Source organism: Caretta caretta, chromosome 2 (assembly GCF_965140235.1).
Source record: "Caretta caretta isolate rCarCar2 chromosome 2, rCarCar1.hap1, whole genome shotgun sequence".
Taxonomy (NCBI): Eukaryota; Metazoa; Chordata; order Testudines; family Cheloniidae; genus Caretta; species Caretta caretta.
The window spans coordinates 122,434,274-122,457,011 of NC_134207.1; the positions used below are offsets into that span (position 1 = coordinate 122,434,274).

At 44.8% G+C, this 22,738-nt stretch overlaps 2 protein-coding genes and 1 long non-coding RNA gene across 3 annotated transcripts in view; 1 reads left to right on the plus strand and 2 right to left on the minus strand.

Moving 5' to 3' along the window:
• Positions 1 to 4,197: 4,197 nt before the first annotated feature.
• Positions 4,198 to 6,026, minus strand: LOC142070816 (uncharacterized). Its single transcript, XM_075124776.1, has 2 exons — positions 5,145 to 6,026; positions 4,198 to 4,756 (listed from the first exon to the last, which is right to left on the minus strand). The coding sequence occupies exons 1-2, from the start codon at positions 5,722 to 5,724 to the stop codon at positions 4,215 to 4,217; spliced, it is 1,122 nt and encodes a 373-aa protein (XP_074980877.1). The 5' UTR covers positions 5,725 to 6,026; the 3' UTR covers positions 4,198 to 4,214.
• A 2,020-nt stretch (positions 6,027 to 8,046) lies between these two features.
• Positions 8,047 to 10,754, minus strand: LOC142071091 (uncharacterized). The gene is made up of 2 exons (XR_012667046.1): positions 10,377 to 10,754; positions 8,047 to 10,289 (listed from the first exon to the last, which is right to left on the minus strand). It is a non-coding gene; the product is annotated as an uncharacterized LOC142071091 (long non-coding RNA).
• A 210-nt stretch (positions 10,755 to 10,964) lies between these two features.
• The window catches only part of KDSR (3-ketodihydrosphingosine reductase), a 43,621-nt gene continuing 31,847 nt past the window's right edge, over positions 10,965 to 22,738 (plus strand). The window contains exons 1-2 of the mRNA XM_048839723.2: positions 10,965 to 11,176; positions 18,465 to 18,554. Of these exons, the coding sequence (XP_048695680.1) occupies positions 11,063 to 11,176; positions 18,465 to 18,554 (204 nt within the window). The 5' untranslated portion in view covers positions 10,965 to 11,062. The remainder of the gene's footprint in view (positions 11,177 to 18,464; positions 18,555 to 22,738) is intronic.

Below are 22,738 nucleotides of genomic sequence, written 5' to 3' on the forward strand. Positions count from 1 at the left end.
TGGAGGAACAGGCTGAAATAAATATAATTCAATAATACCCATTTCTGAAACAAAATGTGACAAGCTCAAATGAGATGCCCATAATGACCCAACTTCACAATAGCTTGAGAAAGTAATTCTAGATGGATGGCCAGCAAAAGAAGCCCAGGCACCTTCAACTTGAAGCACAAAAACATACTGGAACTATAGAGATTAAATTTCTCCATTGGATGGGATTCTGTACCAAGGATGAGCATGAGGTTGGAAATGCTAAACATAATCCCCTGTGCCCCTGTGGGTATTGAGAAGTGAAAGAGGAGAATGCAAGTTGTCCTATTATGGCCAGGCTTTAAGGTTGCTATTGAAGACAAGGCAACCAAGTGTAAAATCTGCAATAAATACAGGAAACAGAATGCAGAAGAAACACACAAACCAACTGGGATTCCAGATCACCTTGGTCCAACTTTGGTTTATGTCTATCCGAGTTAGGGTATGTCTACACTACGGAATAAGGTCGAATTTATAGAAGTCGGTTTTTTAGAAATCGGTTTTATAAATTCGAGTGTGTGTGTCCCCACAGTAAATGCTCTAAGTGCATTAAGTGCATTAACTCGGCGGAGCGCTTCCACAGTACCGAGGCAAGCGTCGACTTCCGGAGCGTTGCACTGTGGGTAGCTATCCCACAGTTCCCGCAGTCTCCGCTGCCCATTGGAATTCTGGGTTGAGATCCCAATGCCTGATGGGGCTAAAACATTGTCGCGGGTGGTTCTGGGTACATATCGTCAGCCTCCCGTTCCCTCCCTCCCTCCGTGAAAGCAAGGGCAGACAATCATTTCGCGCCTTTTTTCCTGAGTTACCTGTGCAGACGCCATACCATGGCAAGCATGGAGCCCGCTCAGGTAACCGTCACCCTATGTCTCCTGGGTGCTGGCAGACGCGGTACGGCATTGCTACACAGTAGCAGCAACCCCTTGCCTTGTGGCAGCAGACGGTACAGTACGACTGGTAGCCGTCATCGTCATGTCTGAGGTGCTCCTGGTCGCCTCTGTGAGGTCGATCAGGAGCGCCTGGGCAGACATGGGCACAGGGACTAAATTTGGAGTGACTTGACCAGGTCATTCTCTTTAGTCCTGCAGTCAGTCCTATTGAACCGTCTTATGGTGAGCGGGCAGGCGATACGGACTGCTAGCAGTCGTGCTGTACCATCTTCTGCCGAGCAGTCATGAGATGTGGATGGCATGCAGTCCGTCTGCTGCCAGCCAAAGATGTAAAAGATAGATGGAGTGGGTCAAAACAAGAAATAGACCAGATTTGTTTTGTACTCATTTGCTTCCCCCCCCTCCCCTGTCTAGGGGACTCATTCTTCTAGATCACACTGCAGTCAAGATGCAGCGAGGTAAATCTAGCCATGTATCAATCAGAGGCCAGGCTAACCTTCTTGCTCCAATAAGGACAATAACTTAGGTGCACCATTTCTTATTGGAACCCTCTGTGAAGTCCTGCCTGAAATACTCCTTGATGTAAAGCCACCCCCTTTGTTGATTTTAGCTCCCTGAAGCCAACCCTGTAAGCGCCCCTCCCAGCGTCAGAGCAATGGCAAACAATCGGGCATCTGAGAGTGCTGTCCAGAGCAGTCACAATGGAGCGCTCTGATGGGGCTAAAACATTGTCGCGGGTGGTTCTGGGTACGTGTCGTCAGGCCCCCGTTCCCTCCCTCCCTCCGTGAAAGCAAGGGCAGACAATCATTTCGCGCCTTTTTTCCTGAGTTACCTGTGCAGACGCCATACCACAGCAAGCATGGAGCCCGCTCAGGTAACCGTCACCCTATGTCTCCTGGGTGCTGGCAGACGCGGTACGGCTTTGCTGCACAGTAGCAGCAACCCCTTGCCTTCTGGCAGCAGACGGTGCAATACGATTGGTAGTCGTCCTCATCGTGTCCGAGGTGCTCCTGGCCGCGTCGGCTGGGAGCGCCTGGGCAGACATGGGCGCAGGGACTAAATTTGGAGTGACTTGACCAGGTCATTCTCTTTAGTCCTGCAGTCAGTCCTATTGAACCGTCTTATGGTGAGCAGGCAGGCGATACGGACTGCTAGCAGTCGTACTGTACCATCTTCTGCCAGGCAGGCAAGAGATGAGGATTGCTAGCAGTCGTATTGCACCATCTTCTGCCAGGCAGGCAAGAGATGGGGATGGCTAGCAGGCGTACTGTACCATCTTCTGCCAAGCAGCCATGAGATGTGGATGGCATGCAGTCCTTCTGCACCGTCTGCTGCCAGCCAAAGATGTAAAAGATAGATGGAGTGGGTCAAAACAAGAAATAGACCAGATTTGTTTTGTACTCATTTGCCTCCTCCCCTGTCTAGGGGACTCATTCCTCTAGGTCACACTGCAGTCACTCACAGAGAAGGTGCAGCGAGGTAAATCTAGCCATGTATCAATCAGAGGCCAGGCTAACCTCCTTGTTCCAATAACAACGATAACTTAGGTGCACCATTTCTTATTGGAACCCTCCGTGCAGTCCTGCCTGAAATACTCCTTGATGTACAGGCACCCCCTTTGTTGATTTTAGCTCCCTTAAGCCAACCCTGTAAGCCGTGTCGTCAGTCGCCCCTCCCTCCGTCAGAGCAACGGCAGACAATCGTTCCGCGCCTTTTTTCTGTGCGGACGCCATACCACGGCAAGCATGGAGCCCGCTCAGCTCACTTTGGCAATTAGGAGCACATTAACCACCACACGCATTATTCAGCAGTATATGCAGCACCAGAACATGGCAACGCGATACCGGGCGAGGAGGCGACGTCAGCGCGGTCCCGTGAGTGATCAGGACATGGATACAGATTTCTCTGAAAGCATGGGCCCTGCCAATGCATGCATCATGGTGCTAATGGGGCAGGTTCATGCTGTGGAACGCCGATTCTGGGATCGGGAAACAAGCACAGACTGGTGGGACCGCATAGTGTTGCAGGTCTGGGACGATTCCCAGTGGCTACGAAACTTTCGCATGCGTAAGGGCACTTTCATGGAACTTTGTGACTTGCTTTCCCCTGTCCTGAAGCGCATGAATACCAAGATGAGAGCAGCCCTCACAGTTGAGAAGCGAGTGGCGATAGCCCTGTGGAAGCTTGCAACGCCAGACAGCTACCGGTCAGTTGGGAATCAATTTGGAGTGGGCAAATCTACTGTGGGGGCTGCTGTGATGCAAGTAGCCCACGCAATCAAAGATCTGCTGATATCAAGGGTAGTGACCCTGGGAAATGTGCAGGTCATAGTGGATGGCTTTGCTGCAATGGGATTCCCTAACTGTGGTGGGGCTATAGATGGAACCCATATCCCTATCTTGGCACCGGAGCACCAAGCCGCCGAGTACATAAACCGCAAGGGGTACTTTTCAATAGTGCTGCAAGCTCTGGTGGATCACAAGGGACGTTTCACCAACATCAACGTGGGATGGCCGGGAAAGGTGCATGATGCTCGCATCTTCAGGAACTCTGGTCTGTTTCAAAAGCTGCAGGAAGGGACTTTATTCCCAGACCAGAAAATAACTGTTGGGGATGTTGAAATGCCTATATGTATCCTTGGGGACCCAGCCTACCCCTTAATGCCATGGCTCATGAAGCCGTACACAGGCAGCCTGGACAGTGGTCAGGAGCTGTTCAACTACAGGCTGAGCAAGTGCAGAATGGTGGTAGAATGTGCATTTGGACGTTTAAAGGCGCGCTGGCGCAGTTTACTGACTCGCTTAGACCTCAGCGAAACCAATATTCCCACTGTTATTACTGCTTGCTGTGTGCTCCACAATATCTGTGAGAGTAAGGGGGAGACGTTTATGGCGGGGTGGGAGGTTGAGGCAAATCGCCTGGCTGCTGGTTACGCGCAGCCAGACACCAGGGCGGTTAGAAGAGCACAGGAGGGCGCGGTACGCATCAGAGAAGCTTTGAAAAACAGTTTCATGACTGGCCAGGCTACGGTGTAAAAGTTCTGTTTGTTTCTCCTTGATGAACCCCCCCGCCCCTTGGTTCACTCTACTTCCCTGTAAGCTAACCACCCTCCCCTCCTCCCTTTAATCATTGCTTGCAGAGTCAATAAAGTCATTGCTGCTTCACAGTCATGCATTCGTTATTCATTCATCACACAAATAGGGGGATGACTACCAAGGTATCCCAGGAGGGGTGGTGGAGGAGGGAAGGAAAATGCCACACAGCACTTTAAGCACAGCACTTTAAAAGTTTACAACTTTAAAATTTATTGAATGACAGCCTTCTTTTTTTTGGGCAATCCTCTGTGGGGGAGTGGCTGGTTGGCCGGAGGCCTCCCCACCGTGTTCTTGGGCGTCTGGGTGTGGAGGCTATGGAACTTGGGGAGGAGGGCGGTTGGTTACAGAGGGGCTGCAGTGGCAGTCTGTGCTCCAGCTGCCTTTGCTGCAGCTCAACCATACACTGGAGCATACTGGTTTGGTCCTGCAGCAGCCTCAGCATTGAATCCTGCCTCCTCTCATCACGCTGCCGCCACCTTTGAGCTTCAGCCCTGTCTTCAGCCCGCCACTTACTCTCTTCAGCCCGCCACTTACTCTCTTCAGCCCTCCACCTCTCCTCCCGGTCATTTTGTGCTTTCCTGCACTCTGACATTATTTGCCTCCACGCATTCGTCTGTGCTCTGTCAGTGTGGGAGGACAGCATGAGCTCGGAGAACATTTCATCGCGAGTGCGTTTTTTTTTCTTTCTAAGCTTCACTAGCCTCTGGGAAGGAGAAGATCCTGTGATCATTGAAACACATGCAGCTGGTGGAGAAAAAAAAAGGGACAGCGGTATTTAAAAAGACACATTTTATAAAACAGTGGCTACACTCTTTCAGGGTAAACCTTGAAAGTTAACATTACATACATAGCACATGTGCTTTCGTTACAAGGTCGCATTTTGCCTCCTCCCACCGCGTGAACGGATTTTGGTTGAATGCCAGCAAACATACACTGCAATGCTTTGTTCTACAGTGATTCCCCAGTACGTGTTGCTGGCCTGGAGTGGTAAAGTGTCCTACCATGAAGGACGAAATAAGGCTGCCCTCCCCAGAAACCTTTTGCAAAGGCAGAACCGCAAATGCCAGGGCAAAGTAATCCTTTCACATGCTTGCTTTTAAACCATGTATAGCATTTTAAAAGGTACACTCACCAGAGGTCCCTTCTCCGCCTGCTGAGTCCAGGAGGCAGCCTTGGGTGGGTTCGGGGGGTACTGGCTCCAGGTCTAGGGTGAGAAACAGTTCCTGGCTGTCGGGAAAACCGGTTTCTCCGCTTGCTTGCTGTGAGCTATCTACAACCTCCTCCTCATCATCTTCTTCGTCCCCAAAACCTACTTCTGTATTGCCTCCATCTCCATTGAAGGAGTCAAACAACACGGCTGGGGTAGTGGTGGCTGAACCCCCTAAAATGGCATGCAGCTCATCATAGAAGCGGCATGTTTGGGGCTCTGACCCAGAGCGGCCGTTCGCCTCTCTGGTTTTCTGGTAGGCTTGCCTCAGCTCCTTCAGTTTCACGCGGCACTGCTTCGGGTCCCTGTTATGGCCTCTGTCCTTCATGCCCTGGGAGATTTTCAGAAAGGTTTTGGCATTTCGAAAACTGGAACGGAGTTCTGATAGCACGGATTCCTCTCCCCAAACAGCGATCAGATCCCGTACCTCCCGTTCAGTCCATGCTGGAGCTCTTTTGCGATTCTGGGACTCCATCATGGTCACCTCTGCTGATGAGCTCTGCATGGTCACCTGCAGCTTGCCACGCTGGCCAAACAGGAAATGAGATTCAAAAGTTCGCGGTTCTTTTCCTGTCTACCTGGCCAGTGCATCTGAGTTGAGAGCGCTGTCCAGAGCGGTCAGAATGGAGCACTCTGGGATAGCTCCCGGAGGCCAATACCATCGAATTGTGTCCACAGTACCCCAAATTCGAGCCGGCAACGTCGATTTAAGCGCTAATCCACTTGTCAGGGGTGGAGTAAGGAAATCGATTTTAAGAGCCCTTTAAGTCGAAATAAAGGGCTTCATTGTGTGGACGGGTGCAGGTTTAAATCGATTTAACGCTGCTAAATTCGATCTAAAGTCCTAGTGTAGACCAGGGCTTAGAGGGATAAGATTACCTCTTATTTGTAGACTTCTATTGTTTTTATTATTATTATTGAGCTCTTAGATCACAGTTTGCTCACTGTGGGATTCCAGATGAGTTAGTAACAGATAATAATGTTCCACCATTCATAAGTGACTCATTTTCATTTTGGGAATTCCTTTTGACAAATTTGTTCAAAATATGCCAAGCCCATCCTATGAGTTGGTAGACGATCCGGTGCTAACAGCAAAGAACTAGGTGTAGTAAATAAGGCAAGCCCTAGAGGATTCAGGGATGCACATTTAACATTGCTGGCATATCGCAACAAACATCACAATGATTTACTAGGATCTCCAGTTCAGAGACGTATGGCTCAAAGAATAAAAACCTTGGTTTCAACATCAATCAGGTTTCTTAAATCAAATACAATTAGCCCTAAAGTAGTTTCAAAAGTAGCTATATGTCAGGAAACTTGGCATGTGACGCAACCACTGCCTATCATGCTGACCAGTATCTTCTCACGTTAACTGTCTCCCCCACCCCAGCATACATCCCATCAGAAGTGGAACACAATGTTCACTTTTGGAAAACAAACTGTTAGCATCCTGCCACGATAATACCAAAGTCATGTCATAGCCATCCCTGACTGTCAGTGAAGTGGGAGGGACAGAAGATGCCTAAATAAAACCCGGGGAAGAAGTTTCTAGCCCTTGTGGTTGTGAAGAAAAGCTTCTAGATATAAAGGATCATAGACAAGAAGGAAAATAAAAAGAACCCAACATTTATTATCATTTTTTTAATCTTGTGATTTTTAAGCCGATTGTATGCTTTTTGGATGCCTGCCATATGATTTTTGGACCATTAGGATTGATAATTCTGCCTTGACCTCTATCCCAGATGTGTCTAGCTCTGTATTTTATTAATTGTCTGCATTAATCTGTGCTGGTTGTTTCTGGGTCATATGATATCTGCTTACCTCCTGCAGCAGCCCTGACTGACTGTTCTTCCCTAGGAGGTGAAGGAGCAGAAAAGGCAGAGAATCAGACTGGCTGGGCAAGCTGGAAGTTATCTGAAGGCTGGAGCTTTTCCCATCGTTACAAGACTGGTTCCAGCGGAAGCCAAAATCCCCAAGTGGGTCTGGGACCCATGTCATGTAGCCTTGACACATTTCAAGTGACTGGAGCCAGGAAACAAACATCAGTCTCATATCAGCTCTCCTGTGTGTCACATCCTAGCCATTACATTACAACAGAGAGGGTGTTTGGAGGGCAGAAGGAAGTTCTTAATCCTAGATCCTCAAAGGTATTGAGGCATCTAACTCCTACTGAAATCAGTGGGATTAGGTGTCTCAATACCTTTGAGGATCTCGGCCTTAGTCTTTTGGAAAAATAGAACAAGAAATTACTCTGTAGCAGCTGCAGGCCACCTCTAAGGCCCAGAAAAAATGGCCACTCCCGTCCTACCAATAAAAAAGGTCCTAGTGCAGACTATAGCCAATTGCTAGACTGTTTTAGAGAACCATTTTACAAAAACCAACCCACAATATGTGCACATCTTTTAACCAGCAGCAAGGCAGTATAAAAACCGGCCAGAAGGCAACAGTACCTGATGTCATTTCTTGTTTTCTTGTCCACAGTGGGACTTGGCTAGATCCAGGCCACACCAAGGACTTTCACCACAATGGTGCCCACTGGAGGGGAAGCGGAGCTATTGCTCCAGTTATCTGGTCCCTGTTTATTCTAATTTGCTGGTCAGCACCATATTGAGGAGTGGGATATAGGCAGAGACACTAGCACTGTGTCTAGAGTCTTCAGCCTGCCTGCCTGTACTTTTAGTGATCTTTTCCTTCACCTGCAGGCATCTGAAATTGGACAGATATTCTCACAGGTACTGGTTGTATTTTGGGACACTGTTCCAAGCTGTGCGCGTGCACACAGATCTTAAACCCCGCACATACGGCAAAACACCACGCGCACTCCAGCTTCGGCTTTATTTATTTATTTATTTATTTAGCTTCAGAGGCAGCACAGAAGAAATTTTTTGGGCACATGGCCTGTTAAAAATTAGAGGGAACATTGTTTTGGGAATATTTTCTTACCAAGAAAGACATAAAAAGGACACTTTTTGTGGCAGCCATTTTGAGTGTGGCATCACCTATATGCTACCCTATCCTATTACTTTGATACTAAAATTGCCAGATGCCTTTGGTCATTACCAATAACTCACCTGTTACCATATTCTTCAACTTGTAACATTACTTGTTATTGCTAGATTTTGGTTGAGATTTTAAATGCACAAAATTAGGGACATATACAATTATGGTTGCCACAGCTGCTGTAATTTGGTCATTTGAATCTACATGGTATTATGTATGTATGACCTTTGGCCTTGGAGTTTATTTGCTATAGACCCATACCTTTCAGCTTCTTCAGCCCAGGGATGATGATTATCTCATCAACTACACCCTCAAATTACCATATTACTAATAATTAATTTTATGCAGTTTTTTAAATGCACACCAAACATTACAAAGCATATAAGTGAAGGTCTCTCAAGCACTGGGACCCTCCCACCTCGCAGGGTCCTAGAACCCAGGTACCAGGCCAGTCCAGACCAAATGGCTATACCACAGTTAAACAACCCATTAGCCCAAGCATCATCAGCCTGAGTTACTGGGTTTTTAATTGCAGTGTAGTCATAGCAATGGTGGCTACATATAAATACTGAATAGATATATGGACAGAATTCAGCCTCAGACAACTGAGGGGTTTAATAGTAGTACTCATCACTACTCTCTGGTGGCATCCCTCCAGAAAAGATATAAGTCATTTTAGTTTGTTTCCTTGGACTCCCACTACAGTAGAACCTCAGAGTTACAAACACCTCAGGAATGGAGGTTGTTCGTAACTCTGAACAAAACATTATAGTTGTTCTTTCAAAAGTTTATAACTGAACATTGACTTAATACAGCTTTTAAACTTTACTATGCAAAAGAAAAATGCTGTTTTCCCTTTATTTTTGTAGTAGTTTTTGTTTAACACAGTACTGTATTTGCTCTTTTTCCCCCCCGTCTCCGCTGCTGCCTGACTGCGTACTTCCAGTTCCAATTGAGGCGTGCGGTCGACTGGTCAGTTCATAACTCTCGTGTTCATAACTCTGAGGTTCTACTGTACCTCCCTCAGACAGAACAGCAGTATCTTTAGGTTGACCATGTTAGATACTGTCCAAGAATAAGAGAATGGATTTCTGTCCTCCAGTATGAGATCATCAGTTTCATCCATGTGGTTTCCAGACTATTTCCTGTCCTGAATACAGATACCGAAGGGGCTCCTATGTCATCTTTGGTTTGATAAGATCAGACACATCTTTTGGCTGGTGTCTCTTTCTCCCATATTCTCCCTGAGTCTTGTAAGGTCTTCTATATTTATATCGAACATTATTTTCTTTCCATTCCTACTGATAGAACACTTGCCGTCATGTTGGTAGTTTCTCAACTAATAGAATTCTTCCTCTCTTGCTTCCTCATATTTCTATTCAAAACATTTAAACTGAAATCATCTCGCTTCTTTTCTCGCTCCATGCCAACTCCTTCCCAAATCTCTAGAGCCCTTCGCAGATACAAAATTTGTATCCTCATCCGATCCACAAACCGCAAAAATGGTCCGTGGATATCTGCATCTGCGGATTTACAGGGCTCTACAAATCTCATCACTCCCTTCCCACCTTTCACTGCATCAAATTCAGGCTCCTTACCCTCACCTTCAAAACTGTGCATGATCTCTGCCTACATCTCAGCTCCAGTTTCCTCCCACTCTCTAATCTCCTTGTAGTATTATTTGCACACCCTTCTTTTTTTCTGTCTTGGTTAGTCTCTTTGGGCTGGGACCTTGTTTTGTTTAGTTTGTAAATAGCTGTGTGCAATTTTAAGATGCTGTATAACACTATTATTAATAATATAATCTGTGGGTGTTTCTCATTCAGGAGATAATTATATCCTAAGCTGAGAAAACTCAGGGGCCTATATGCCTATAGCAAATACATTATTTGGTTAAAGCGGAGGAGCTGTTTAATTCCGATTGCCCAGAGCAGTTTTGTGTTTTTAATTGCCGTACCACTCTCTTCGGATTCCATCCTGCAAACAATTTGCTCGCGCTCCGTATCCAGGACTATTAGCTCGCTGAGCCCACAGTTCTTTCTTAGGTTTCAGAGTAGCAGCCGTGTCAGTCTGTATTCGCAAAAAGAAAAGGAGGACTTGTGGCACCTTAGAGACTAACCAATTTATCTGAGCATCAAATCTTTCTTAGCTACTCACCAGCTGCTCAAAAGCCTGGGCCCCCCCTGAGGGTCAGCCCCGCCGAGCAGCGGCACCACCAGCCGAGGTCCACCTCTGCAAATCAGAGCCCGGCGGTGCCCAAATTTCCTGCCAGGGAGGCCAAACCTCCCACCACGGGGAGCAGGCTGGAGGCTCTGCGCTTCCGCCCCGTGCAATCCGCGGGCACGAACCCGGCCTGCCCCCCTGCGCCCCCGCAGCGGCGGCCCGTTCACAGCTCGCGCGTTCCTACCGATTGACTCCCTACCCCGCGGGCCAGGGCCAGGGCCAGTCCCGCGGCAAGGCCCGGCCAGGAGCAAACTCCCCGCTAGCCACCAGGGGGCGCTCGCGCAACCCCCCCCAACCGCCGCCTTGCCTCGACCGAACTGCGTCCCGGGACGTACCCACGGGAGACCAATCCCCGCGCGCCTTACGCCACGGTGGCCAATCCCCGGGCAGCATCGAGCCTCACAGAACTCCGACCCGCCCGGCTAGCCAATCCCCTCGCAGCTCGCCCGTCCCGCGGGCCAATCACGGAGCGTAGCCGCTGTCCGCCCTTTCCCTCCCCCTCCCGCCTCCCGTGACAGAGCGGTACCCTCGGGCCGGGGCTCGGGCGGCGCAGAGCGGCCGTCGCCGCGGAGCGAGCTGGCCCCTGGTGCTGCCGGCCGCGGCCCCGCCCGCCCCGAGCCATGCTGCTGCTGCTGCTGGCGGCCGCCTGCGTCGTGGCCTTCGTGCTGCTGCTCTACATGGTGTCGCCGCTCATCAGCCCCAAGCCCCTCAAGCTGCCCGGCGCCCACGTCGTGGTGAGTGTGGGGGCGCTGCTGCCGCCGCGGCCTCCTTCGCCCTCCTCACCCGCCTCCGGCCCCATCGCCCTGCGGGGTGGGCGGCCCCCGGGGCCAGGCTGGTGTCGGGGCGAAGATGCCGCCTTGCCTTGGTTTCTTGGTGGGGGGGGGGGCTGCGGGTGACTCGAGGTGGGGACCCTGCCGGGACATCGCGGGGTATGTGTGTCTGTCGGTCTGTCTGTATGCACCTCCTGTAGACAGCGGGTGGGGGTGTGTGTGCGTGTGGACGCATCTGTATGTGAGGTGGGAATGTAGTGCGCTTGTGTCCCTGTGTCTATACGCAGCGTGGGTGTGTAGTGGGGGGTGTATATACATAGGGTGCATGCATGTGTGTATATATACACACAGTATATGGATTGGGGGGGTGTATAAAATGTGTGTGTGTGTGTATATATATATATCTCCATATGCATATAGTGTGGGGGCGGTGGAATGTATATAGGTGTGTGTATAAATACGTTTGTGTGTGTGTGTATCTATCTATGTAACCCTTCTGCCCGTCAGAGTTGGCAGCAACAAGGGCCGGGTTCAATATCTAGGGGATCCATTCCAATAACATAATGCAAACCGGCTGGAGCCCCCACCCAGTGACCTGGGACAAATATATACCACCCCCGCTGGGCGCCTCCAAGAGGCAATACTTCCCCTCTCGCAAGCACATGTCTGAGTGTAGCAAAAAGCCTTTTAATAACAGAGAGAAACAATGTGGCATTATGTTGGGGAAACACCACCAACAGGATTCATAACACAACCCATGAGCAAAAAACCCACCCCAAGCAAATTGAGGCATGCCCCTTTCCCTTTGGTTCTTGAGTCCAGCAACCCCAAATCACCCAAAGTCTCAAAAGTCCAATGACCCAAAAGTCTCTGTCCCTGGTCAGGGCAGCCCCAGAGTTCGAAAGTTTATCTGTGGAGCTTTACCTCCCAACCTGGGTGGAGATGGGATGGGGGTAAGAGGCACCTTACATGATCTGAAGCTGACCGCCCCACAGCTCCATAGGCCTCCGCTCCGCTCGCCGCCCCACGAACTCCTTCGCTCAGCTCCGCGGCCCACAAGCAGCTCCCGCTGTCCTACGAATTGCTCCACCAGCCTGTCCACAAGGCACTCTAGCCGTCCCGCAAACTGCTCCACAATATATCTTCAGGCTCCCCGACTACTTAACACGATGCTCAGTGATTTCAGCTCTTAGTCAGTTCAGCTCTTTGGTGACTTCAGCTTGTAGTAGGGGAGCCTCAGTGCTGGTGTGCTATTAGCCCAAAGTGAGGTCAGCAGCCTGTAACTAGACTCCTAATGGCTCTGATATTCCACAGTGGAGAGAGGAGGAAGTGCAATTAGCATGTAAGGCCCTCACCAAGGGGCCCATGCCACCAAGTATTAATACTTGTCCCCAGCGTCTCTCCCTTCACAGAGTTTTAAAACCCATGACCCTTGCCTAACGAGTGCTATTTAGTTGTTGGTGAGTCCCTCCATCATAACAAAAGGCCAAGTACAGTTCCAAGCACAGTTCCCATAATCAGCGTAACAACAATTTATTCTTCCTGCCCCAATAACAGAGACACTGGGGATCCCACAGCAGCCAAAGTGACCATTTGGGCAGCTATGGCCTCATTCTAGGCAGGGTGGGTGTGCCTATGCAAATGAGATCGGCCCCTGAAGTTCTTTTCCACAACTTGCCACACCTCACCACCAGATGTCAGGGTGGACCTCATCCTGACACTGCTTACATCTATATATATCCACATGCATATATACATGCACATAATGTGTGGGTTGTGAGTATAACGTGCACACACATGCGCACATAGTGTGGGGTATGTGTGTATATTGTTTGCTGTGTAAGCAGTGAGCTTCCTTGACCCCTACTTCAGCCCCTCCCCCCATAGGAAGACCTAGCAAAAGAAGTTTGTGTCAGCCTCTTCCCCTGGATTAAGTGGGATTGGAGGATCAGTTTAAAAAGCACTCCCATGGTACAACAAAGTGGTGGTGATGGTGATAACTGATTGCAATGTTCACCAACATTCGGACATAATTTAGTTTAACTGGAGAGGAAGGGACATCACATTTCTAACCCCAGGAGATTTATATTTTTGTCCTCACTGTAGTAGCTGAGGTCCTACCTAGAGGTAGTTCTTAACTATGGAGCCACTGTCAGTGCCCTATTCAATATACATGTTTAAGATAGGCACTGGGGATGTCTAAGCAATGTGAGAGGTGCTCTTTGTGTGTGTCTCTGGGGAACCATTGCTTATCTCAGCTGGCAAAAGACATGCATCTGGTTCACTGGGAATGCACACTATCTTTGGTATTTTGTATTGTTAAATTGAATTTATTAGTCTTTAATGACACTTATAACCCTAGATTTACTGGATACTTCATATTTATTGTTTCCAGTAGCATCTGCAACGTGGTACAGGTTGTATAAACACAAAAGAATTTATAGTCTAAGGCAGGGGTGGCCAACCTGAGCCTGAGAAAGAGCCAGAATTTACCAATGTATATTGCCAAAGAGCCACAGTAATACATGAGCAGCACCCCCTAGCAGCTCCCCCCACTCCCAGCACCTCCCACCCACCAACAGCCCTGCTGAACAGCGCCTCCTCTTCCTTCCCTGCACCTCCTGATCAGCTGTTTCATGGTGTGCAGGAGGCTGGGGAGGGGAAGGGAGGAGGGAGGGCATGGCAGGCTCAGGGGTGGGGATGGGAAGGGGTGGAGTGGGGGCAGGGCCTGTGGCAGAGCCAGGGGTTGAGCTGTGAGCACCCCCCAGCACACTGGAAAGTTAGCGCCTGTAGCTCCAGCCCTGGAGTCGGTGCCTATACAAGGAGCCGCATATTAACTTCTGAAGAGCCACATGTGGCTCCAGAGCCACAGGTTGGGCACCCCGGTCTAAGGCTTATTCTCCAGGATAAATCAGAGCGTGGAGGAAAATGGGGACAACATACAAATAAAGTGGTCAGGTGTCATATCCTTTTTTCAAATTTAAAAATAGTCTTCATCTCCTTAAGCAGCTTGTCCGTTGCCTGTTGGTATCATGGTAGATAGTGAGTTTTTAGAAGGTGTGAGGTAGGCATAGTGGAAATGTACGTGCGGATAAATAGGGAGTGGGGGGAAAAGATGGGCCTTGAAGGCAGGGTCAAGAAGCCACATGTTGCTTTAAATGCATAAAATAAACCTGGTCCCTGCCATGCGGAGCTTATAGTTTAATTACATTTGCCAGAGCATCTATGACTACATAGAGTTCTATGGGAGTTGTGAGTGCTGTGCATCTCTTGAGGTCAGACCTCTAAATAAAAGTGGACTACAGGCACTGGGGCTTAGTTTGTGTTGTACCTGTAAGAGGCACAGTATAGAACTCACAGGCCTAGGAACTACCTTTGCATTCTTCCAAACTGGGCTATTCTGCAAATTTCAGTGGCCACCAGCGTAACCTAGACAGCTCTGGAGACCTGCCTAAGTTACAGCAACATCCCCAATGCAGTGGGCTACAGTGCTACCTAGAATCTTTGCAGCACTGTGGCCCAGACCTCTCCTGTCTTGGAAAGCCCCTGTGTGCTAGGGCTTACAATAATGTCATCTGAAGGCAAACTTAGTAGCTTTTTCCACAGTGCTAGTACCAGGGGAAATTCTCCAGCAGGGTTTTTAGGGCCCCTTTATGGATCTCTGGCCCTCTCACACAGCATAAAGGGGCTAGAACAAGGGTGAGGATCTTGCCCTATTACTGTACTTGTGTTGATTGACCAGGGTATAACATTGAACAGATAACCAGAGTGTTCTTAGTGTCGTGAATTTTATAAAGCACTTATAATTTTGTGTTGCCAGTTCTCATACATATAGCACCTACATCCTTATATGTTGCTCTCAATGTATTTACCTTTCCTAAAAACTACTCTGATGGCTCAGAATTCTTAAATGGGAAACATCAAGGCCTTATTAAAAAGAAAAAGCCCCACAAACTTTAAGCAATCCCATTTTAGTTTTCTTTAACATAAATTTAATCACACTCTTTCACAAAACATTACTGATTGGGATGACTTACTGAAACTTACAGCAAACCTTTCTAAGGTAGCTCAGTTTTTAGGCATTTTAACTTTGATAATGGCCATCTAAATTTCACAAGTTTAGATTTCAATGTTTACCTACTATGTGGTACAATAGGTAAAAAACCTTAAATGACTGTGCCATCAGGAGGAGGTTCTGGGGATCCTGTTTATATTACCATTCCCCACTCAGAAAGCATCAAAACTTATGTACAGTATATACTCGTTCATTAGCCCGTTCATTTATAAGCCGACCCCCCAGGATGGATAGGTAAAAATAGTAAAAAACTGTATGACCCTTTCATAAGCCGACTCTATATTTCAGGGGTTGGCAAACTTTGGCTCCCGGCCCGTTAGGGTAAGCCGCTGGCGGGTCAGGATGTTTTGTTTACCTGGAGCATTCAGAGGCACGGAGCCCCTCAGCTCCCAGTGGCCACGGTTCGCCGTTCCCACCCAATGGGAACTGTGGGAAGTGGCACGCAACTTCCCACAGCTCCCATTGGCTGGGAACAGTGAACCGCAGTCACAGGGAACTGAGAGGCTCCATGCCTGCAGACGCTCCAGGTAAACAAAAGGACAATGTATTAGATATTCAATTCAATGATTTCATAGTTTAAAATCATCACATTTTGGTGTAGACTTGTTTATAAGCCGACCCCCACTCTTTGATGCATCCCTTTTTTACCAAATATATTTGGCTTGTGAACGAGTATATATGGTACTCTGTTATTACAGGAATTACATGACAAAAAGAGTTCATAAGATGTAATTGCATAATTAAAAATTCATTATTGAAGGCGAACATTTGCTCTAGTGTGGTTTTGTGGGTTCTAAAAACTGTTCATGTAACATTTTTTTTAATGGTGTTTCATCATATAAAGTATTATTTTAACAGATACATTTTTAGACCTACCTGTGTTCAGGAAAATTTTTAGTTAAATGTTTTCATTTGGAAATCTTTGGCTGGTCTGAACTGAACATAGTTTTCAAATTTATAAAGTTGTTTGGGAATGCTGGTAATCCTGTAGCGCTTAAATGAAATTTAATTTCAATAATGTAAACTGTGCATTAATAGATCCATACCAGAGTTTCCTGTTTTCATATTTCACACAGAAGTAAGGAATACTGTTGCAAATTAGACACTTTCAGATGTCCTTTTTTTAATAAACTATCACCATTTGACAATAAATACAATTATTATTTAGAATATCTCTCAGTAGGTAAAACTGTTTTATTCTGGAGCATGAAAAACTTCTGTTTAGAGGCTCTCTTTTTCCTGGTGACACACACAAAATATCTAAGGTATTACCTTGCAGGAAGGACCTTGTAGGACTTAATGAAACTTTGAATAAAATTTAGCCTAGTGGTTCTTTCTTTAGTTTTTTTTCAAGCCAAGTAACTTCCCCTTCCCACTCCTTCCCTCCCCAAAATAAAGCCACCACAACCCCAGTTTTGTCAAATATCATGTTTAGTACCTTTAGTTGTATGACTTTCATCTAGATAATTAGCACTTTTTTGGCCTTGGCCATCTTCGTGTGCAAAAGCTGAGGTCCAGAAATTTAAGTGCTAAAAAAGAGGCAGAGCTGGGAACAGGACCCAGGAATTCTTAATCTTAATTCCCTCCTGCTTCTGGGGATGGAACACAAGCTAAGGCTAGCCTTTTTATAAAATCATGGAGTTATACGTAGTGGTAGAAGCCGGTGAGGAGGCAGCATGGTTTAGTGGAGAGAGCACTGGTTTGGGGGTCAGGAGACCTAGTAGTTCTGCTTCTTTTGCTGACTCAACTCTGCCTCGGTTTTGGAAAATGTGTTGCTATTGAATGCTATTAAGTGTGCATTTGTAACTGACTGCAAGAAATGAGGTAACTTTTTATATATACGTTTACTAACTAAATTATGTCTTAAATTGTTTAAAATAGAGGTGTAGTTTAAAATAGGGACGTGATCTCCCCATCTGTAATATGGAGAAATAATACCTTTCTCTTTGAAGTGTTTTGAGATCTCTGGATGAAAAGAATGATATAAGAGCCAGTTTTAATAATACTTAAAGTCTTTTTGAAGAGGAGTGTGATGGGGAAGTGGTTTCTGCTTTAATTGTTAAAACAATCCCAAAGACATTTTCCACAGTCCCTTTAAAACAAAAGAACCAAGAAAAGTAACTGATTCTAGCTATTTTGAAACGTCTGGTTTTTGTTAATTATATTGCCCAGTTGCGGGATTGAAAAGCTAAATACTATAGGCATGGGAAGAGCTGAATTTTACTCAGTTTTTACAGCTTATCGGTTTTCTTGTTTTACAGTCAGAGAAAAATTTGGGCTAAACACCCAAAACACTAATTTAAAAAAAATCCATAAAATACCCAAGTGATCTGGGCATTAATTTTCAATATGTCTGACCAATAAGAACAGCCATACATATCTTACAATTTGCATGAAATAGACTGAATTTTAGAAAAAGTAAACACAAAAGAGGAATACCCAATAGCTATACTCTATTTTATAATTTAGTGGAATTGCCTAATTGGTTAACAGAGAAGAAGGTATTTTGAATCATAGGCTGTAAATTTGAACGCTGTCTTTTTGTCAAGATAACATCTTCACTGAGCGAAGTTGAACTGTGTTCTTTGTTGCACAACTTATTTCTATTACTTCTTCATATATACACAATTGGATTTGGTCCAATGGTTAGTTAATAGTAATAGATTAAAGGGATGGCCAGCCAGCATTCATTCTGATTTAAAGTTTGCTATGAACTGTCTTGTCTTCTTAGAGAAACCTTTGTATCAGTTGTTTTTACAGAGTTCAGTCTGTTACAACTGAGTTTGACAAATAAAATGCTTGTGCAGTAGATAAGAGTCAAGCAAAAATATGAGGCCAGATGGAAGTGAGGTCTAGGGTACGGGCTAAAGGTATGTTCAGAATTTTAAATGAAAGGTTGCAGTAGGACAGTACATATTAGTATCAAATTGTATATACACCTAATACTGAACTAAAAAAGAAAATATAAGAGACTCCTTGATGTAAGGAGCTCTGTTTTTTGTTTTGTTTTTTACATACACTGTAGAAAAGTGAGTATCTTTGATAGATTAATGGTCACCTTTGATATATTTCAGAGAATGATTAAGAACTCTGAGAATGCAGTTGTGATTGGTAGGGCTGGGGAGATGAAAATAATGAATTGTTAATTAAATTACCTAAATGATGTATCTTTTTTAGGTAACTGGAGGTTCCAGTGGAATTGGAAAATGTGTTGCTATTGAATGCTATAAGCAGGGTGCATTTATAACTCTGATTGCAAGAAACGAGGTAACTTTTTATATGTGTGTTTACTGAGTTATGTATTTAAGTGTTTAAAATAGAGGTGTCGTTTCAAATAGGGATGTGTTATAAAATAATATAGTTTGGAAGTAATTGTTCATACTGTGTTGCTGATTAATATTTTAATTGAAGTAACTAAAATCTCATGAGTTTTTCTTTGTCCAAGCAACTGGCTTGTTACAGAAACAGATTCTGAATGTGTCTTAGAAATGTTATTGACTGGAAAAAATTATATTTACATATACTGCTTGTTTCCTATAACTGTTGCTTTCAAGAACATGTAACTTCTTTCCTCCCTGGTAGTTCTTCTTTCATTTGGAAAAAATTGGTTTCTCCTGTCTCTGTGTTCTTATGGAACACAGTCCAACATTTCTGTGTTGTTGGACTGTGTTCCATAAGAACACAGAGACAGGAGGTTGTTCTTATCAGTAGGGCTCTACCAAATTCATATGAAAAATGTGTCACGGACCGTGAAATCTGGTATGTGACGTAATTTTACACTATATTTTAAAAGTACCCTATGCTACAGGGTAAAAGTATACAAAAGTACACAGCGTTTCTCAAAGCAGGGGTCCTGACCCAAAAGGGGTTTGCAAGGCTATTGTAGGAGATCATGGTATTGCTACCCTTACTTCTGTGCTGTTGCTGGTGGCAGTGCTGATTTCAGAGCTGGGCACCCGGCCAGCAGCCGCTGATTTCCAGCCACCCAGCTCTGAAGGCAGCGCAGAAGTAAGAGTGGCAATACTGTGACCCCCTACAATAGCCTTGTTATCCCCCCCAGTGTGAGAGACGCTGAGTCTTAAGGGCTTTACATATTTATATTTTGCTGTTTTCAAATGCATATTCATGTTTTGTTACAACACCATGAAATTTAAGATTTTTTTAAATGCTATGGCTGTGAAATTTACAAAAAGGGACTGTGAATTTGGTAGGGCCCTACTCATCAGTGATGGTATGGGCACAGCCTGGGGAATAGCATTTATTGTATTTACTTTAATATTCTACTGACTGGATTTGTATTAGTCGAAAACAACGTTTCCCAAACTGTGTTCCGCATGATGCGAATAGGTGTTCCGTGAAAGAATCGTAATTAGAAAAAAGGGTCTTGCACTTGATTTTTGTACTACTTTATACGCGCTTTCCAGTTAGAAATTGTTAGTTCAAGTTTATTTTAAATTTGTATTTTTGCTTTGTTTTATAAAACAAAATATATTTGAGCATAAATAACGCAATTTTTTATTTGAAAACCAAATGACTACAAAATAATATTGTAAGTGTTCCGTAAATATACACCAAGTGTTCCATGGCCAAAAAAGTTTGGGAAACGCTGGTCTAAAAGGTAGGACCTTCAGAGCATGAAACACTATAGTAGTATGATTCACTGCTATATTGTATCATACAATGCAGATTTGTCTGTACTATGCTGCTGCCTTTTAAATTTCTTGTCAATCAGTGATGGATTTGACAAATGAACATTGTACATAGAATTCAGAAAACACTTTGTCAGGCCTCTAATAATTTTAAGATTAAAAAAAACAATCTAAGCCTGAATTAATTAAATCTTTTCCTTGAATTGATTTATCTCTTGCTATTGGAGCTCATTTAATTTTTTTATCTACACTTTTTTATTTTAAAAAAAGGGTTTTAATGAAAAGTAAATCTTTTTCAGAAATCATCTAGTTTTTTCAATGGAAAAAGTGAACTGAAAACTTTCCAGGTTTCAGATTTTTGTCAATGGGGTGGGGGGGGAGAAATCAGGAAACGTATAGCAAACTTTGAAATTAAACATAAAAATCGGCATTTTTTCAGTTACCTCTACTTGTTATGTTTGGTAACTTACATAGTTGAAAATGTCTTTTGCATAAACTTGACCAGTCTGATACATTTAAAATTAACCTCACGCTGCCAAAAAAGAAAAGTGATATTTCAAACTTTCCTTATCTGTTCTGAATTTTGGAATAAATGATTGATTGGTTTGTTACACGGTTATTCCACGTGTTCTTCAGTATGATTTAAACAATCATATAAATAAACAGTAACCTGTAAAGCAATAACATACAAATTCCTAATCCCTTCATGTAAATAAATTAGGGCTGTCAAGGTTCCTCCCCCACTCTGAACTCTAGGGTACAGATGTGGGGACCTGCATGAAAAACCTCCTAAGCTTATCTTTATCAGCTTAGGTCAAAACTTCCCCAAGGTACAAAATATTCCACCCGTTGTCCTTGGACTGGCCGCTACCACCACCAAACTAATACTGGTTACTGGGGAAGAGCTGTTTGGACGCGTCCTTCCCCCCAAAATACTTCCCAAAACCTTGCAACCCACTTCCTGGACAAGGTTTGGTAAAAAGCCTCACCAATTTGCCTAGGTGACTACAGACCCAGACCCTTGGATCTTAAGAACAATGAACAATCCTCCCAACACTTGCACCCCCCCTTTCCTGGGAAATGTTGGATAAAAAGCCTCACCAATTTGCATAGGTGACCACAGACCCAAATCCTTGGATCTGAGAACAATGAAAAAGCATTCAGTTTTCTTACAAGAAGACTTTTAATAAAAATAGAAGTAAATAGAAATAAAGAAATCCCCCCTGTAAAATCAGGATGGTAGATATCTTGCAGGGTAATTTAGATTCAAAAACATAGAGAACCCCTCTAGGCAAAACCTTAAGTTACAAAAAAGATACACAGACAGAAATAGTTATTCTATTCAGCACAATTCTTTTCTCAGCCATTTAAAGAAATCATAATCTAACACATACCTAGCTAGATTACTTACTAAAAGTTCTAAGACTCCATTCCTGGTCTATCCCCGGTAAAGACCAGCATATAGACAGACACACAGACCCTTTGTTTCTCTCCCTCCTCCCAGCTTTTTAAAGTATCTTGTCTCCTCATTGGTCATTTTGGTCAGGTGCCAGCGAGGTTACCTTTAGCTTCTTAACCCTTTACAGGTGAGAGGAGCTTTCCCCTGGCCAGGAAGGATTTCAAAGGGGTTTACCCTTCCCTTTATATTTATGACAAGGGCTGTCAAGCGATTAAACAATAATAGAATACCATTTATTTAAATATTTTTGGATGTTTTCTAAATTTTAAAATATATTTATTTCAGTTGCAACACAGAGTACAAAGTGTACAGTGCTCACTTTATATTTTTATTACAAATATTTGCACTGTAAAAAAACAAAAGAAATAGTGTTTTTCAATTCACCTAATACAAGTACTGTAGTGCAATCTTTGTCATGAAAGCTGAACTTTCAAATGTAGAATTATGTACAACAAAAAACTGCATTCAAAAATAAAACAATATAAAACTTTACAGCCTGCAAGTCTACTCAGTCCTATTTCTTGTTCAGCCAATCACTGAGACAAACAAGTTTGTTTACATTTATGGGAGTTAACGTTGCCCACTTCTTGTTCACAATGTCACCTGAAAGTGAGAACAGGAATTTACATAGCATAGTTGTAGCCGATGTTGTAAGACATTTATGTGCCAGATGTGCGAAAGATTGATATGTCCCTTCATGCCTCAACCACCATTCCAGAGGACATGCGTCCATGGTGATGATGGGTTCTGCTTGATAACAATCCAAAGCAGTGCAGACCAACACATGTTCGTTTTAATCATCTGCGTCAGATGCCACCAGGAGAAGGTTGATTTTCATTTTTGGTGGTTTGGGTTCTGTAGGTTCTGCATCAGAATGTTGCTCTTAAGACTTCTAAAAGCATGCTCCACACCTCATCCCTCTCAGATTTTTGGAAAGCACTTCAGATTCTTAAACCTTGGGTGGAGTGCTGTAGCTATCTTTAGAAATCTCACATTGGTACCTTCTTTGCGTTTTGTCAAGCCTTCAGCAGAAGTGCTCTTAAAACGAACAACATATGCTGAGTTATCATCTGAGACTACTATAACACGAAATGTATGGCAGAATGTGGGTAAAACAGAGCCAGAGACATAAAATTTTCCCCCAAGGAGTTCAGTCAAAAATTTAATTGACACATTATTCTTTTAACAAGTGTCATCAGCATGGAAGCATGTCCTCTGAATGGTGGCTGAAGCATGAAGAGAAATACGAATGTTTAGCATATCTGGCACGTAAATACCTTGCAACGCCAGCTACAAAAGTCCCATGCAAACACCTGTTCTCACTTTCTGGTGACATTGTAAAT

What these genes read in the sequence shown, in the direction of transcription:
- LOC142070816 (XM_075124776.1), bottom strand. Translation starts at nt 5,724, where the DNA reads ATGCAGAGCTCATCAGCAGAGGTGACCATGATGGAGTCCCAGAATCGC. An exon ending in AGGCGGAGAAGGGACCTCTG is followed by an intron (nt 4,757 to 5,144) that starts GTGAGTGTACCT and finishes TTTCTCCACCAG; the next exon opens with CTGCATGTGTTTCAATGATC.